Source organism: Desarmillaria tabescens, assembly GCF_030435595.1.
Source record: "Desarmillaria tabescens strain CCBAS 213 chromosome Unknown EV420scaffold_1, whole genome shotgun sequence".
In the NCBI taxonomy this organism is placed as follows: Eukaryota; Fungi; Basidiomycota; class Agaricomycetes; order Agaricales; family Physalacriaceae; genus Desarmillaria; species Desarmillaria tabescens.
The window spans coordinates 4,328,414-4,345,137 of NW_026848300.1; the positions used below are offsets into that span (position 1 = coordinate 4,328,414).

Here is a 16,724-nt window from a genome sequence, read left to right on the forward strand (position 1 = left end):
GTGTTTCTGTGTCTCTGGATCGCATAGGTTTGAACCCTGTGGATCTACGAAAGGTTTCTGAAGTGTTTTCTGCTTAGAGCACAAAGCTTTAAGTTGTGTGTAGTTTGTTTGACAGGTTGTGGCCACCTGTGTGTCACGTGCAACATCAATTGAGGGTTGTACGTTCTTGTGGGACATTTGTGGGCTTGGGAAATATTACTTTTGCCTCAAGGCCGAGCAATACATATCACTCACCTCCTGTCCTAAAAGCATTTGGACTTAGAGAATTCTTTTGAGCTAGCATGCTATTATATCTTGAAGAGTGCAAGACATCTTTTAATTCTACTGTTATTGTGTGCTTGCATCACACATCTCCCCCAAACTACTGAGATTCTGTGTGTGTGAGTGTGAGAGTGGGTGTGTTTAGTGTGTCTAGGCTATCGCATTTCGAGCTTGGCATGCACAGAGCCTCTTCACCGTATGATGTACCCGACAGCTTTCAAGAATTGCCATGGGACATCGAGACTCCACATGGATCCACCACAGAAACCGTAAATCCTCCATCCTGGATGTCAGCCTCCAATCTCTGTGAACACCTAGCCCCAGTAGCTGATGCTCGAGGCTCTGAAGGGAAAACTTGTGCATCATCACCAATGCCCTCCATTACCTCCTCATTCCTACATCGCATAAAAATGACAGCTGAACAAATGGACTGGGAACTAAAGGAACAAAATGCCCAGTACCTCAAGGACAACAATCTCCAGGACGATAAGGAATGGAAGTACAAGCCGTACATTGATGAACCTATATACTCCTGTGGGCGGAAACACAAAACCTAAGTGCGGTATGTGCTAACAGACATGGAATCTGAAGGATGGTTCTAGTGAGTCTAGTTGGGGCACCTCCATGCGGTGACTAAAGCCTCCTAAGTTCGGAAAGATAAAGGAATTTCTCTACTAGTAGTGTAGAGGGCTGTAGCAAACTATAAAATTCGCAGGAAGGGAAGTAATTGGGAAAGGGATCCTAGAAGAGGCCCTAAAACGAATCAGTAAATGTACAAGGACTATACCTTGTTCTTGTTACAACTCTAGCTGCGAGTGCAATGAATAAGAGCTCTAAAGAGGCTGTCCAAGTTCTAGCTGCGAACTCAGAGGCTGTAGCAAATTATTAAACTCGCACGGTAAGGTTGAATCGAAGTGATGAGGATTGGTCTGATACTCGACGAGACTTTCTCTGGCTGTGAGAAAGAGAAGGCGTTGATGGGAGGGATGAAAATGCTGTCTCCTAGCTGCGGAAGCAAGCGAATTTGTTTGCGAAGCAAAGCAATAAAAGAGTTTCCTAGTGGCGGGACTCCTAATTACTTTGCATAGAAGAGAGGGATGGGTTGTAGGCACAAGTAACCATTAAAGGTTCACCGTTGCTTAGAGAAATAAAGGTTCAAGACGAAGTTCTAGCAGCAAAAATGTCTTTATTGTGCTACTTCAAGGGTGTATGTTGTATGGTGTAGGTGTTAGAGATCGAAGGTAAGCGTAGAGAATAATCTGGGGTCTCCCTTATTCGCTCTCTCAGGCTACCAACTTGCGAGCTTAAATACTCGTTACACTGGCTAACTAAGCTACCTTACTCTAGCACTAATATTACTATGGCATAGATTATTCAAGTACTTACTTAGCAAAGGTTGGTAAGTATGCACAGTTACTGTGCCTAAGACTATACTAATGTGACTAAGAGTTCTCACTAACCAGATCTCCAATACTTCGATGAATAATTTTCTACGGCTGCGGCTGACTTGCCGTAGTTTTAGCTATGCGACGCGTTTTGCAAGGCTGCATGTGGATAATTCGTGACCGCAGGGATGTTTCATGTGTGGTGGCAGTGCTAGTTCTAGACTACAAGGCACAACGTCCGTGGGGAGAAGGGAAGGATCGATAGGGCCGATGCCGATGACATCATACGCAAATCACTAACTTCGCATGCTGAACACCAATTGACTTGGTTTAAATTGCATCTTGCTTGCAATCATTGAATTAGGGAAAGTCCGCTATAGGGACAAAGGTGATAAATTGTAGGTTGTGTCTGCAATTTCAGAGCGCACAGAGCCTAGAGGCTCATCAACGTTCCAGACCCAAAATTTGACAATGACCGAGTCTGCAACTCCTTCCTCAAACATTACAGGGAGGAGATCAAAAATTCAAGAGCAGAAGGGCGACAGTTTGTGGAACCCCCCATACTTTTTGACCCACCCTCAGAAGAGGAAGAGGAAATGGATGTCGAAAATCTTCAAAAGGTAGTTGAAAATTGGTTCAGTGATGCGGAAAGCATTGAGGAAATGGACAGGTACAAGTCTGATGGCTCATTCAGGATGAATGAGTCGTAAGGAGGGGGTAATGTTATGATTTTCCCTTTTTATCTTTTCAGGGCTTGTCTTTATCTTATCAGCACATCCAAGCGCTCAGACACTTCACACGTTGTCAACGCTCAACTCTCGCATTGTAGCTGCAACACCTGGTCATCGTATGATTCTCTTTGTTTCACGCATGGTTACTGAATGATAGTAGTCTATTATTAGTATACTCCAAGTGTATTTAAGTAGAGCCTCAGCTGGCCTAAACCCCAGCTTCGGCTAAGGTTTAAACACCCAGTCCTATTTGCTCCCTGCTCCATGACTATCTAAGTTGGTTACCTGCTCATTCCAGCAGGCAACGCAGACATTGTGAGTGACCACCAAAGTGCGAGTGGCATTCTCTTGTTTGACCTTGTTTGTAGAGTTGGTCGCTAACACCCCTGTCATTCTAAAAAGAAAATTAACATCGTGGATAACCTCTGAATTCACCTGTTGGGATTCGAACCCCCCAGTGTGTGCACTATGGATAGCTGATATGCTAGGAAAGGTGTAATCAAACTCACAGTATAGTAAGATTATTTTGACTCATGTGATTTGGAGCATTGATCTTGGATCATACAGTTCTTGAGTCTTTGGGACTGTCTGTAGTCATAGAGAAATCAAAAATACAGCTTTCTGTCATATAGTCATATGCAGGGTATACATGGTGATGTGCTCAGTAATGGGCAGTGTGCAAAATGAGACAAGTGTCTAGATCATCAATCTAAATACTAAATCACACACACACACACACTATCACCAATGTATATAAGTTTGAGGGTGAGTACAATAGAAGCACTCGCGATATACTTAGATTTAGACAATCAAGTGGGTTTTTGTTTGAAAACAACTTCAATTCTTCTATCGATGTATTTTACACAAAATACACTAGTCTGCGACAGCGGGTTTTATGAACGTGTTTTGCAAGATATAGATGAGCAAGTTATACTCCTTTTAACGTCATCTAGAGGAGGTTCTAGTGGACACTTTAAATATTCAAACAACCAAAGACCCAGAGGTCTACAAAGAGCACAAAATCACTCTGCGAAGAATGCACAGGTTCTGACTTCAAGTACATGACTTGCAAAGAGTACACAGGCTCTAGAGTTCCTTGAACTCAACCATTGTTCAAACTTAAAGTGTTCTAGGGCTTATTTCACTTCAACTAGATGATGTCTTTTGACTTAAGGTCAACTCAGCATGTCTAGATCGCTAATCTCGGAGAGGAAGAGCATGAGGCCTTTGTCCACAGAGCAGTTCAAATAACTAGCAAGGTGCAAATGTGGGGAGGACTCTACTTCCTACTTAACTCTTCTAGATTACTGGAGTGACCCTTATGGGTTGACTTTGGTAACTTAATTCACTTCAGTTGAGGATATGCAATAAAACCAGTGATTGATTAGGTAGCTATACAGGCCACTGGCACAAATGCAGGGGAATGCTTTCCTGCTGTTATGTGTCTAGTTGCAGCTAATTTATATGATTCATGTTCTAGGTATAGGAGCCCATATCTACAGTAATTATGGTACGAGCTGTGGAATTAATACAAATGGTGAGTCACTATTCCACAAGTATCACGTGATTCCATAGTTTCTATTCAGTTTGACACGACTGCACCACATTATTCTCTCATCAAGGAGTGCCCTACTGGTCCATGGGTGCTCCTTCTACCATCTGCAAGGCTTGCCACACCCCATATGTATTGAATACTGCAGTTTGCACAGGATCTCGAGGCTGTAACCACTGATCATGATTGACTGCAGGTCCGAGATTATGTTCTGTTGATCACTGTGTGATCAAGGTCAGTCATCTCAGTACCCAACATGTAACGCACTAACTTGGATTGAACAACGTTTGCCTCTAAACTGTCACTCGCGTTCGGTGATTCAGTGTGATAGAGGGTGTTGCAATCGCTAGGTTATGAACAATAGTTCTTAGGCACGAAACAGGGAGTTTCTGCGTGAAAAGTTAGGAGTGTATAACTTTAGCCGAAGCTGGGGTGTAAGACCACAGCGAGGCTTGTTTAAATACATTGTGGTATTTACTAGTATGTACCGCTCCTGTGTCTCGGTGCGTGCAGTCCCAATGCAGCACTATCTTCTATGTCCTCTGTATTGTATGGCGCTTGGTATAGGAGAAGCCCTCCTGTGAGTAAGGAGACTAGTGTCCATAGGACGCGGTCTTCTGAGGAGTGTACGTGGTGGCTTGTCCATCCTAGGGCGTGATCACAGATGACCTAAAGAAGCGTGACTGGGTGAAGAAGGATCTGGCCCATAGAGTGTGATCGGTCTATGGGCCATCAAACGGATCATGCATGTGAGCGGTAGATCCAGGGACCTATCAGAGAAGACTGATGGTTATGTTGTGGCAATGCTCCGATGATGCGGTGTGAGCGTGATGATGCCAGAAGCGCTCCTGCAAGAAGGACAGCATCTGTGTGATGCTGCCTTCTACAACGTATGGTAGCGGAGCCCACGACAGAGTCCCAGTGATGTGGTCCATGGCACGAGATGATGCTGTGGGGGCATGTGACCAAGTGGGTCATGAATGATACAGGTCAGGTACGAGGAATGATGATGAGAGTCGAATGACGAGTTGCTGACTTGCCATGATAAGATAAGATAAGCGAAAAATAGGGGTGAATTCATGACACAACATGGCTATTGATTCTTCCAAGGTTATTCTTTTCATAGACTGAGTTCATCTTGAAAGCTGATCTGGTTCTTGACTTAGCAATTCTTATGGATAGGTTCTTTCCACTCATTGAGGTGATGAGGCATCTAGTTCATTCAGTTCTTCAGCTTCTTGGTTTTTATACTTCACACCGATGAGTCTCTGAGATTTGACTGTAATAGTCTTGTTTAGGTAGGGCTTGGCTTGGCATATTGACAGCTGGTAGAATTGACTCATCGAGATGTCATTTCTAAGTTCATTCTGTACTGCCATGCGCTCTATCTTTATGTAGTATTTAACTACCAGTGCGAAGCCTCCACTGTAGCTCTCTGTACTGCTTGTAGACTGCATAAATTAATGTAAAATCACAAAATCTATGGGTAGCCTGATACCAGGCATATCAATGGGTATCTCTACATGTCAGAAACATACATTCATCTGTCACCCATTAAATTATAATAAATAAACTCAAAAAAACATGTATAAATGCTCTGCCATGCTTTCCCTGGGACTCGAACCCATGTCACTGAACCACCATAACCACTGGACCATTGGGAGAACAACAAAATGGGTACTTATTTCCCTGTAAAGTGTCCACCAGAATGCAAAAAGATGATGGTACTACCACTGGGGTTGTACACTTTCAGTGAGGATCAAACCCAGCTGACACAGTGCATGTATTAACTGTTATACCACCAGAGAGTTGACAATTGGCAATGATGTCACCCCCACAGGCTCTTCTCTTAGCTTCCAGCATTGACATGGCTGCATCATCTTCCAAACTCCCCAGTGCTTGTTGTCCTTGTGCACATCCACTAGCCCAGTCCTGTGTTGATGGGTTTTGATGTCACCAACATCCCTTGATCTTGACTGCTAGTGCCTGTGTTGTCAATTCCACATAATCATCGCATATTGATGGGAAGGACCCCAGGTGTGTTATCCAGTGCTGTTAGTTATCCATCAGGATGCCTGATTGACACCAGTATGTGACACTCTTAGTCTGTTCCTGATTACTGAGCCTGTTCATATCAGGAAGGGAGCATGCATATGGGACCATTCACAGATGAGGAGTGAGGATGCTAGACTCTGATCGAATTGTCCTCAACTCCATTTCACCCATGTTGCTTTCATCCAAGCTGAAATTCTCATGGTCTAAGAGGACAACACACTCTCAATCCTCAATTCTACTGGCTCAGCATCGGCATTCCAAGGAAGAGCTATGCTGTTGGGTGAGAGAAAGGTTGGAGTGCCTAGGTATGTTATCCTCACTCCCATCAATTCATTTGCTGATAGTAGCAGGTGATCTGCTATATTCAATGTTAATGATGCTGTGTCCCTATCTGGAGCAACATGAGGAGAATCGAATCAGTGTTGGGGACATCCTGTGCAATTAGCTTGATGCCACATGTCCAGTTGCTCCTTCAACATCAACATTCTCAGATGGACTTGTCTCTACTATAATCCTTATTTGCATGTCCACCATACCACAAGTACACACCCACCCATCTCAGTGTTTTCCCTCCTCCATATGTCATTCTGCACTGAATGTTCAGACTCCTCAAATAAAGCCCAATCCTGTTTGATCACAGTGTGGGGGTAGGAATGTTTTGGATGTTGGATCAAACATAAATGCAACCTGCTGCACACTCACTATATCTCCATGGCCTCTCCCACCTCTACAACATTTGCAGTTCCCCTCCAAGTTCAATGCCACCCTATCAACTCACACTGATGCATCATCCATTGGTGGCTCACTGCACCTTCAACATTAAATCATTCTGTTGCCTTCTCAAGCCAATGGTATGTGATCTTTTGCCATCATATAGTTGCCACCAGCCACATCTCCTGACTTTCTTTATGCTGCTTCATCTCCATGCCATCCCACTGTGCACACAACTCTCAGCCCTCTTCCACAGGCATATATCCACATTTGTTCATAGGGTATGCCCATGTGTGCCTCACATCCTTCTGCACTTATTGAAGTTGGGAACTATTCTCCCCATGCTCTCAGGTGTGGCATTTCCAATGACTACCTGAAATAGCAGTCTGCATGCAGTATTTGGCATTGTCCCTTGGCTGCTCCAGGTGGCACTCCATAATGCACCAAATGCCCATTTCTTTGCCATCTTTGCACAATCCTTTATTTATTATCCATTAAAAGCTACCTTAATTCTGTGGCATAACTTGTTATTTATCCTGGTGGCTCCTCCCCAATTTATCCCACTGTTTCTTGTGATTTCTTCGTGATACACTCATATCCTGTGTATAAATTATATCCATGTATGCTATCATTTGTGAGAAAGACATCGATCTTATTTAAAACCAGTAATTAGAACATTGGGGGACATGATGGTGCTGTATAAAGTGAATGAACCACATCCACATCTGATCTATTGGTCAATGGAACACCATAGAGCTGGCAAAGATCATCAAGCCTAGCACAGGGTAGCAAAAGAAGAGCATTGAGATCATGGACATTAAATCTCTTGGCATCAAACTCATCAGCCGGTGCCTCTGAAGTAGTAACATGTTGCAGTTCTGTGTCTGTGTCCATTGGTAGATTGACCAGAAGGGCAGGATTGACAATTGACATTGAGGTATTCCATGATGAACTGGACTCAGGCATAGCATCCAGGCATATTTGCAATGATTGTGTCCTGTCATATATAAAAAGAAGATCAATGATTATGATGACATGTGAGTGATATATGAACCTTTTTTCTCAAGCATCTGGCTTTGCCTTTTTACCAGGCTGCTCTCCTCCTGAATATGGATCACTGTGTGTCTTCTTTCACTTGCTTTTGATTGGTACTTGTATGACTGCAGCAGTTTCTGTCCATGAATGATGATTTGTTGCGATTAGTGTTGCCACGGCTTGGCTCGAAGTCGTCGAGCCATTGAGCAGAGTCGAAAATGTACTGAGCCAAGTCATGGCAATGACTCAGGCCCAGAATGGCTCCGCTGGGCTACAACTTGACTTTTGGTGGCTCGAAGCCAGTCGAGTCATTGGCTGTACCCAATTAGAAAATATATTTCATATTCTCTCTCTTTTGGCTTCAGTGAAGGATATAAAGCAGGTTGAGGCTTATAAGGATCATATTTAAATGTATCAACTCAAGAATGACAATTAAGTTATATAAATGATCTCTAAACTGTACACAAAAGCATAAAAGTGAAAGTTTACTCCCATTTTGAGATATCAGCATGTACATTGGGCATTGAGGTTTGCCCTTGAATATGTGGTGTAGGGATGAATGAAGTGCAAGGATTATGTGGAAGATAGTGTGGAAGCACTGGTGGCCAGCTGAAATGAAGAAAGAACGTATCAACATAGTATTCAGTCATCTCCTTCTCTAGCTGCCGAATCTCGGTCTCAGTCCAAAGCCAAGTCATTCTATTCTTTGCTATAATTTCCAGCTTCTGTCCCACCCAGGTCTGCATCAGTCAGCGCAATGAACATAGATATGGAGCACCATCAAACCAATTCAGATGAGCAAAACCCATATTTGCACTTCTGACATCAGCAACCATGATGGGACCAGCAAAGCAGCATGATACAGCAGTTTCACAAGCAGTGTCATGATTAGGTGCAGCAACTTGCATCATATGGTCCAGCTCTGCAAGCTCCAAATGGAATTCCAGCTCTGAAATCTCCCATACAATCTCTTGATGGTCTGCAGCTGTCAACTTGACAAATGGCTTTCCTCTCCAGAAGATGGATTCTTTTTCTGTGGTTCCTAAGTCCATTTCAATCTCATCACAGCATCCTTTGAGAAACTCCCTCATTTTGTCCTGCTGTTTAGCAGCTTTAGTGTCACTGCTTTCTTGTTGGGATGCCATGCCAAGGTAGTCAAGTGATATGAGAGTCTTCCAGCTATTCTGATCCATAAGAGCAGGAGTGTAGAAGGTCGATGAAAGGTGAGCAATCATGGGAACGTGAATATGTAGCCAGAACTTGAACATCATCTGTATTTTATGGGGATTCTCGGCAGTAGTAAGACAAGAAGGAGGAGGCAAGGCATATCCACATGGTTTTATGCCGACAGATCCAATGCAACAAGATTTATCAAACACAAGAGTGGATAAGCCATGACCCCAAACAGCCACAACAGGTGGAAGGAATGAATGTGCAGGCATCTGATCAACAAAACGCTTTGAAGAATATGACAAGTTATTATTCAGTGATTGCTGAGAGTCTAGAAAGATGTTAAATTTGTGTGCAGAAGACTGAAATGCAGAGAAACTAACAAGGTGACATCTTTCAGCCTTTTCTTGATGATATGGGAGACAATGTTGGTGCAGGGATGGGAGGATTAATTAATGGAAGTGAGCCAGTGCTTTGTGTCCAAGTAAAAACATTTGGGAATCAGACATGGCTATGTGTAAACCTGTCAAAGGCATAGTATTTTTTGGCAGTCAATCCATGACCTTTGAAGATAGGGCAGAACTTAGCATGATGCTGGTCAAGGGGCATGAAGAAATGCAGCTCTCGGAAATGATCTGTCTTGTCGATACGGATGTTTGGAAGTTGATCAATGTGCTGAATGATCCACACTGGAATCCCTGCATGGAAAAAGCTCTGCACAATCTGAGCATCATTCGTAAATGCTCCCATCAGCTCAGGATCTGCTTTTTGTGGCACTGAACTGTCTGCTGCAGTATCCATATGGGGTTTATAGATCAACATATAATCTATCAGCACCTGCAAATAGAGTACAACATGCTGAGTCTCCTGCACACTTAATTGCACCTTTTCAAGAGACATGGGAAGGTGCTGAAGGTGTTCCAGAAGGTCATGGAGCAACACCATATAGCCATGCTTTAAATCCTCAGCCCCTTCAGAAAATGTTGCTCCCTTCCCACATTCTATGGTTTTATCTACCCATTTTTGGAACCAGACAAACTTATGATGGAGTAGGAATCTGGGACCCCTACATTCACCAGCAGAATCAGCTTCGTAGAAGTCAGTCTTGCCTGGAAGCCAGTATAGCAGAGCATCGGGATGGGAATCAGATGGGTTCAATAGTGCAGAACGAATAATGGGGAAATGACAATGTTGAGAGATGTATGGTTGAGGCCAAGACAGAGGGTCATCGTCCCCATAGCAGAGATCCAAATGAAGATACATGACTCAATTGCTTCCAAGTGGCAGGGCGCATAATGCACTAGCATTCGGTGTGGTAACAATGAATTTATCATACAAGCTGCCCAAAGCTCCATCGAAAGCCAACACTTCTGTAAGACAGATCAAATATCATCAGTTTAGGGTTGAACAAGAGGGTGAGAGTCGGACAAACTTGCATTGGGGTTCCTCTTGTGGAGTAACAGCTCTGGATACAGTTTAAGATTTTGAAGAGAAACATCAGGCATAATTCTAGAGGTAGCAATGTTATAAAGTGAAATGAAATAAAAGAGAGTATACTCACGAACAATCTAGGGTACTGAAGATGAAGTTAATACCAATCAGTCAATCCTTCTGTAGCTGAGAAGACCATTATAAGGAGGCCTATCAATGGGCCAATGGTGGATATCACACCCTCGCCTAGCAGTTACATGTATCACTGAAAAGAAGAGCATCAGACTAAAGAAAAGTAAAATCCACCGATGCCTGGTACAAGTGGAAGTGGCGACAATATATACAGCCACAGATAAAATAGAAGAAAAAAGATACACATACCAAGACTTGAAAAATTTGAGCGTTTCATTCAGAATACGTGGGATCGAAGTCTTGAGATGAAAGAGCAGGTCAAACATGACGTGCATGTGATAAAATGCTTTGATAAACAAAGTCACATCATTGGTGAACAAACAATGAAACACATCGACTTGTCACTCACCATCAATACCATTCACCCTCAGGACTGTACATACTGTCATCCCTACAGTCTGTACTTTGCATTGAATGCTTGATGCTTCCTTCTCCACCATCAAGGTTTCTGTTTCTTTCAAGCATTGTACTGACCGCCACAAGTCCGAAAGATTGTGACACCATACTGTCCAATGTCCATCCCCATACTTCCTCGGTGAGTCTTATGGTGCATGTTCAAAATTTTTTTAATTCCTCACCTTCTCTGAGTAGCCACAGCTTGTGTTGCACATAACCGAGGGTATCCAATGCCATATAATAAGCTCGTGAAGGTTGGTTGTCAGTGTTTAGGAAGATGGTATGTGATGTGATTTATGCTTGTTCGGAGAATGTACACTCACTGTTCTAGTTATTATTGTTTATCATAGAAGTGTTTTTTTTGGCCTAAGTCGATTTTACAACCCCAATTTTGCATATATAAGGCTGTATAGGATTGAAGAAAACGGCATCCCTTACCTACCCATGGCTACTAGCAGAAAACGAAGTGCACCAAGTACCAATGCTGGATCTTCCCAGAACACGTGTCATACTAGAAGTTCACATAGGGAGCCTCATGTTGAGCCGGCACCTTTGTTGGGTGCAGCCGACACACAGATGTCTGCACCTTCTGGATCTCATACTTATTCCTCTGGTTCATCCGATGGACCTGTTCATTCTGATACTTCCTCGCATCCAGAGCTTTGTTCTGTACTCCTGCCAGTGCCTGAGCAGCCACCTACAACTTTGCAGGTACCACCCATGCCTAGCATGCAAACAACGTTTCGCATTCAAGGTGAGTACATCCATGTCTTACACTTCTCGTATTCATTATTATCATTCAATACATTAGGGTATAATCACTGTCAGCCAGCTCCAACAGCACCCATGCAGTCACTTGCACTGGCACCTCCTCACTCTCCTATGCAACCTCCCAACCCCCAAGCTTTTGAGCATTGTCGTCCCACTGAATCCATGCCAGTCCCAGGTCCTTGACATGGGCATTTTGAAGATGATCAGAAAAGTTCTGACGAAGATTTCCCTGAGCCACCACTGCCACCATCATCCTCAGAAGACAAAGATGATCATCCTGAAACCCCTTGATGACCATCAGCATCTTGCCAAACACCACGGACACCTACATCTCGATGTCTCCCATTAGCCACAGCACATTGACTCTCTAGAACTCCAGGCACCCCTTGACAGCTTGCTCATGCTGCTGCTGATCAGAACAATAAAAACTGTCATGCAGCTTGTGATATCTGGTCTTTCTATGTGAAGACAGGGGACCGCCATCATTGCGCATCTTGCATGTACGTATGATGCCATTTAGTATTATCAACAGCACAGTAACTCTTTCTTTTCAGCACCGAAGACTTTGAAGACAGTGATAACATTGCAAAGCAATCTGATTTTGGGCTGAAAACTAGCACCAATATCCTACAGTGTCACTTACTCGACTTCCATGTTACTGCATGGTTGACAAAGTGTGAACAACTGGGCATTGAAGTTTGTACAAAGCAGAAAGCATACCGGGATGCCATTAACAACTTTCAAATTGAACAAGGCAAGCAACTACCATCATCCGGTGGCACTACACAGCATCCATATTCAAAAGAGTCATTCATCGATGCACTGGTCAGTTCAGTTGGATTGTTGCTGATGACCAAGTCTGTAAATATTTCTTTCTCTGATTGCCTGTATGCCACTGACAAAATCCCAGTCCATCAATGTTATTGAGAATCCACACCTTCATGCCATATTCTTGATGCTACACGAAGGTCTTAAAGAGTCTGACATTCCACATCGCTATTCCCCATGAGCCCGTATCCTTCAAATATGGGATGAATATATAGATAACCTGTCATCGGAATTGAAGGTAACTATTTATGGGCTCTAAGAACTGACACTGTCTCAACTAACTTCTTTTCAATGTTAGGGATCTATGGGACGCATTTCTTTCATGACTGATCTTTGGACAGACCTTAATATGCATCCCTTTATGGCAATCACCTGCCACTGGATTGAGAACAAGATTGTCAATGGTCGAGCTATGCTTCACCTATGTTCAGATTTGATAGGTTTCCATCATGTTCCTGGGCATCATTCAGGGGAACACCTTGCCAAGGTATTTGTATACATTCTGGATCACCTTCACATCATGTCCAGGATTGGCTGGATTACTTGTGATAATGCGACAAACAACAATACGATGATGGACCATCTGGAGTTACTGTTGCTATGGTGGTTTCCAGATATGCACTTTGAATGGGTGGATAATCGAATTCAGTGGGCATTTTCCATTGTATGTCAGGGTTGTTTCTCAACTATCTTGGACAGGTGTTTTCCTCACATTGTGAATCTTGCTTGTCATGATGTCAAGTGAGCAATTGATCAAATGCAGTATGGGTCTGGAACTAGGGGTGCTTTAGTTAATGTGACTCAGAATCCTATTGCCACCCTGTGCACACTAATTAAAGCAGTAAGTAGATTGTCATTCTTCCATGGCAAAGATGCTAAAGTAAACAATTTAGGTTTGTTCATCATTGCTTCATTGTGAGGCCTTTTCCAAGAAAGTTGCCCAAGCAAAACTTGGTTCTCTTCAGTTGCTTCATGATGTCGATGTTCAATGGTGTTCCACAGATATCATGATTGAGTGAGCACTCCTTCTGCATCAGGTATGATACTGTATATTGCTTCATTTCTGCTACTGAATATATGTATCTGCAGCCTATCCTTATGTTTCTGCAGTGTCGAGAGCAATGTGATCTTCAAAAACATCAGCTGAGTGACAATGAATGGACAGTTCTTCAACTTTTCCATGAAATATTATGTGTAAGGCCTATTTATTTGCCTCATTGATCTTTCTGACATGGACATCAAGGTTCCTCATGCTTTCCAACAAAGGCTGTCAGCTGAGAAAACACTGACACTTTGTGATGCCCTTCCATCCTTCTCTGCATTTGTTTTGTGATGGCATTCACTTCAAGAACAGATGCCCAAAATGAAGGATATTATTCAGGCCAGTCTCGAAAAGCTGGAAGACTATTTTCTCAAGGTTATGCATATCCCCGCATATAACTTTGCTATGAGTAAGTCTCATTTCCAATTGTCATTATATTCTAACATGTCTTGCAGTCTTGAATCCAAAGATGAAGTTACATTGGTACGAGTGCCATGAACCGCATAAATTGGAGTGGGCAAAAAATCTATTTATGCAAGAGGTATTCTTTTGATGTTCTTGTTTTGATATCAGACTGATGTCTAGTATAGCTTCAGCGCTATTCCTCGGCTCCTCTGATGTCTGCTATCCCTTCACAAACATGTGACTGGACAGATGACATTCTTGAGTTCAACATCCCAACTGGAAACTCGATGCAGAATATGCTTCAACAAGAGTTTGATGCATACCTTCTTGATCTGCAAGTTTTATCAAGCACGTTATTATTTTAGCAGGTATGTATGCTGCTACGCTCCCTGTTTCTTTGCCCTACTTATATGTTCACACAGGAAAACTATACATATTATCCAACCATGTTTTTGATGGCTATGGATATCCTCCCAGTCCAAGGATCATCTGTGCCTTGTGAGTGAGTTTTCTCATCGAGAAAGCAGACAACTATGGATCGCTGATCCTGTATCATGCCAGAACTCATGGAAGCACTGCAAATGCTGAAATTTGGCATGAAGCACAATGTATCAGCACTCAATTTTACATGACAGTATGATAAAGAGGCACAGACAGCTGCTTTGGAGGCATTAATGGAAGATGAAACAACAGTTCCTGTTGAAATTAATGAGTTTGTATGCTCTCTGGACATCTTCAAGGAAGTAATTGATGTTGTGTAGTAATTGTAATATATATGTTTCCTAATTTAGTATAAGCCAATGACTCGGTAAAAGTAAATGGCTCAGAGCCAAGCCAAGCCAAAATCATTAAATTGTTTTGACTCTGAAGCTGATCCAGAGCCAAGTTGCATTGAGTCAAGCTGAGTTGAGCTGAGTTGAGCCATGGCAACACTAGTTGCGATCTTGACCTTCTTTAATGGAATCATTGTTGAACTTGTTGCTGTAATTCCTGATGTCTGTGTAAAATCGGAAACTTGCTGGCTTAACATCTGGAGATGGGTTGTATACTGAGATGAGCTGCTAGTTTTTAGGTGTGTGGCAAGTATCTGGAGCTGGTTCACAACTTGTCATGCAAATTCCTTCTCTGCTGTTGGAGGAAATGAATCAGAAATGATTCCTGAAGTTTTTTCAACTGCATCAGCATGGAGTGATGGCACAGATGAAGCCTGAATGGACAGTGAGAATGATGGCTCAGCCACTATGGCAGCCTCTGAGAAGTGTACTTGCATGGTGCAAATATGCTTGCAGTATCTGATAAAGGGAAAGGCATGGCAGGTACATTGATAGGCATCCAGGTCGACAGTATAGTGAGTAGCACAATCAGTTTGGGACCAGACAAAGAATATGTGGTTGAGATCAGGATCAAGAGTCATTTTGGTGATATCAGACTTTAGAATCAATTGAGTGCAGTCTTCAATGCTTTTTCATTCCTTCAATTCAAGGCTAAGATCATCAAAACCAGCCTTCTGTTGCAAAGTGGTGGTCACTCCTGCTTTGCTTCGATTGGGATTGTAGCGTAGTTCCTTTGAGCAATTGAACTAGATTGATGTTGGCTAAGAACTTGAAAGAGAAACTCGTGAGTGAGCTTATACAAAAGCGAAGAGCAATTTCCTTTAATCAATTCAGCACTCACTCAGTCCAAATGCAGTACCAATACTGAGAGCAAGCACTAGTTAGATAAGAGTAAAAGGATGTCATTTACATGCAGCAGCCATGCAATGATAGCTCTGCATCTAATCTAATCATACAGGTAATCATTATCATAATGCATCATAATCATGATGATGTAAAAAAGAAGAAAACAAGACCATGGAAGAGTACCTTCTTGAACTGCCCTTCCCACCTGTTGCTGGTGACACTGAATAAAGTATGGAATAGTGCACTTAACAAAAATGTATATCAGATGGTCGAGTCTCCGATTCTGTTTATTCTCAAGGAATTTTCCTTTGAGAAAATGGTGCCATCTGCCAGAAGAACAGTCACATGTGTTATAATAGAAATGTATAAAAAAATCCATACACTTCAACCAGCATATTAGTATTGCAGTCATCAAAGATACTTCAGCCCTGATGATGTACTGTGGAACACAGCTCTGTTTCCCCCATCCAGTTTGTCTTGAAATATTCAATCATTGATGGCAGGCATTCATCTGATGACAAATGCAGAATTTCACTCCAGATTTGATCAAATCAAGCTTGTGTTGGTGCATGGAGTAAGCTCTTGAGGAAAGACCAGAGATCAGGGAAATGAGTCAGAGTGAAGTGTGCTTGCCATGCATGTAGCACATGCTACCAGCAGAGAAAGAGATCAGCCTTGGGATATACAGCTTGAATTGCATTCATCTGTCCTCGATCTTTATCAGACATGAATTCCTTCAGGAGAACTTCTGGACTTTGATCACATATCAATTGAAGGTAGAACTTGATTGTATCTTGAGTCCTGTTTGATGGTAGCATCCATGCTGTAGGCATACCTAGACATGCAAAATACAAGTTAGAACATGACCAGATACTAAAAATGTAGAGCAATGCACCATGTTCCCAGTCATCATGAACAAGCAGTGTGAATAGGTTCATATTCTTGTACTGGTTTGTGCAGTGTGTTCTGTCAATAGCTGCAAATCTACCATTCCCATATTTGCACCAGCAAGCATGCTGATATAGGGTCTAAATAATCAAAAAGAAGCCACATGGATCTAAGCTAAATCTAAAAGGCATA

General features: G+C 42.6%; 5 protein-coding genes across 5 annotated transcripts; 2 read left to right on the top strand and 3 right to left on the bottom strand.

Annotated features, from left to right (window-relative positions):
• Positions 1-437: 437 nt before the first annotated feature.
• EV420DRAFT_1634885 (uncharacterized protein) lies at positions 438-818 on the top strand (the record flags this gene model as incomplete). The annotated part of the gene is made up of 1 exon (XM_060476381.1): positions 438-818. The coding sequence occupies one exon, from the start codon at positions 438-440 to the stop codon at positions 816-818; it is 381 nt and encodes a 126-aa protein (XP_060340254.1).
• Positions 819-8,479: 7,661 nt separating this feature from the next.
• Positions 8,480-9,172, bottom strand: EV420DRAFT_1634886 (uncharacterized protein; the record flags this gene model as incomplete). Its single annotated transcript, XM_060476382.1, has 1 exon — positions 8,480-9,172. One exon carries the CDS (start codon positions 9,170-9,172, stop codon positions 8,480-8,482), a length of 693 nt encoding a protein of 230 aa, XP_060340255.1.
• Positions 9,173-9,401: 229 nt separating this feature from the next.
• Positions 9,402-10,163, bottom strand: EV420DRAFT_1634887 (uncharacterized protein; the record flags this gene model as incomplete). The annotated part of the gene is made up of 1 exon (XM_060476383.1): positions 9,402-10,163. One exon carries the CDS (start codon positions 10,161-10,163, stop codon positions 9,402-9,404), a length of 762 nt encoding a protein of 253 aa, XP_060340256.1.
• A 1,200-nt stretch (positions 10,164-11,363) lies between these two features.
• Positions 11,364-12,699, top strand: EV420DRAFT_1473521 (uncharacterized protein; the record flags this gene model as incomplete). The annotated part of the gene is made up of 5 exons (XM_060469145.1): positions 11,364-11,673; positions 11,731-11,865; positions 12,130-12,190; positions 12,245-12,515; positions 12,601-12,699. The coding sequence occupies 5 exons, from the start codon at positions 11,364-11,366 to the stop codon at positions 12,697-12,699; spliced, it is 876 nt and encodes a 291-aa protein (XP_060340257.1).
• Positions 12,700-15,744: 3,045 nt separating this feature from the next.
• On the bottom strand, positions 15,745-16,023 carry EV420DRAFT_1256790 (uncharacterized protein; the record flags this gene model as incomplete). The annotated part of the gene is made up of 1 exon (XM_060466790.1): positions 15,745-16,023. One exon carries the CDS (start codon positions 16,021-16,023, stop codon positions 15,745-15,747), a length of 279 nt encoding a protein of 92 aa, XP_060340258.1.
• Between the last annotated feature and the right edge of the window lie 701 nt (positions 16,024-16,724).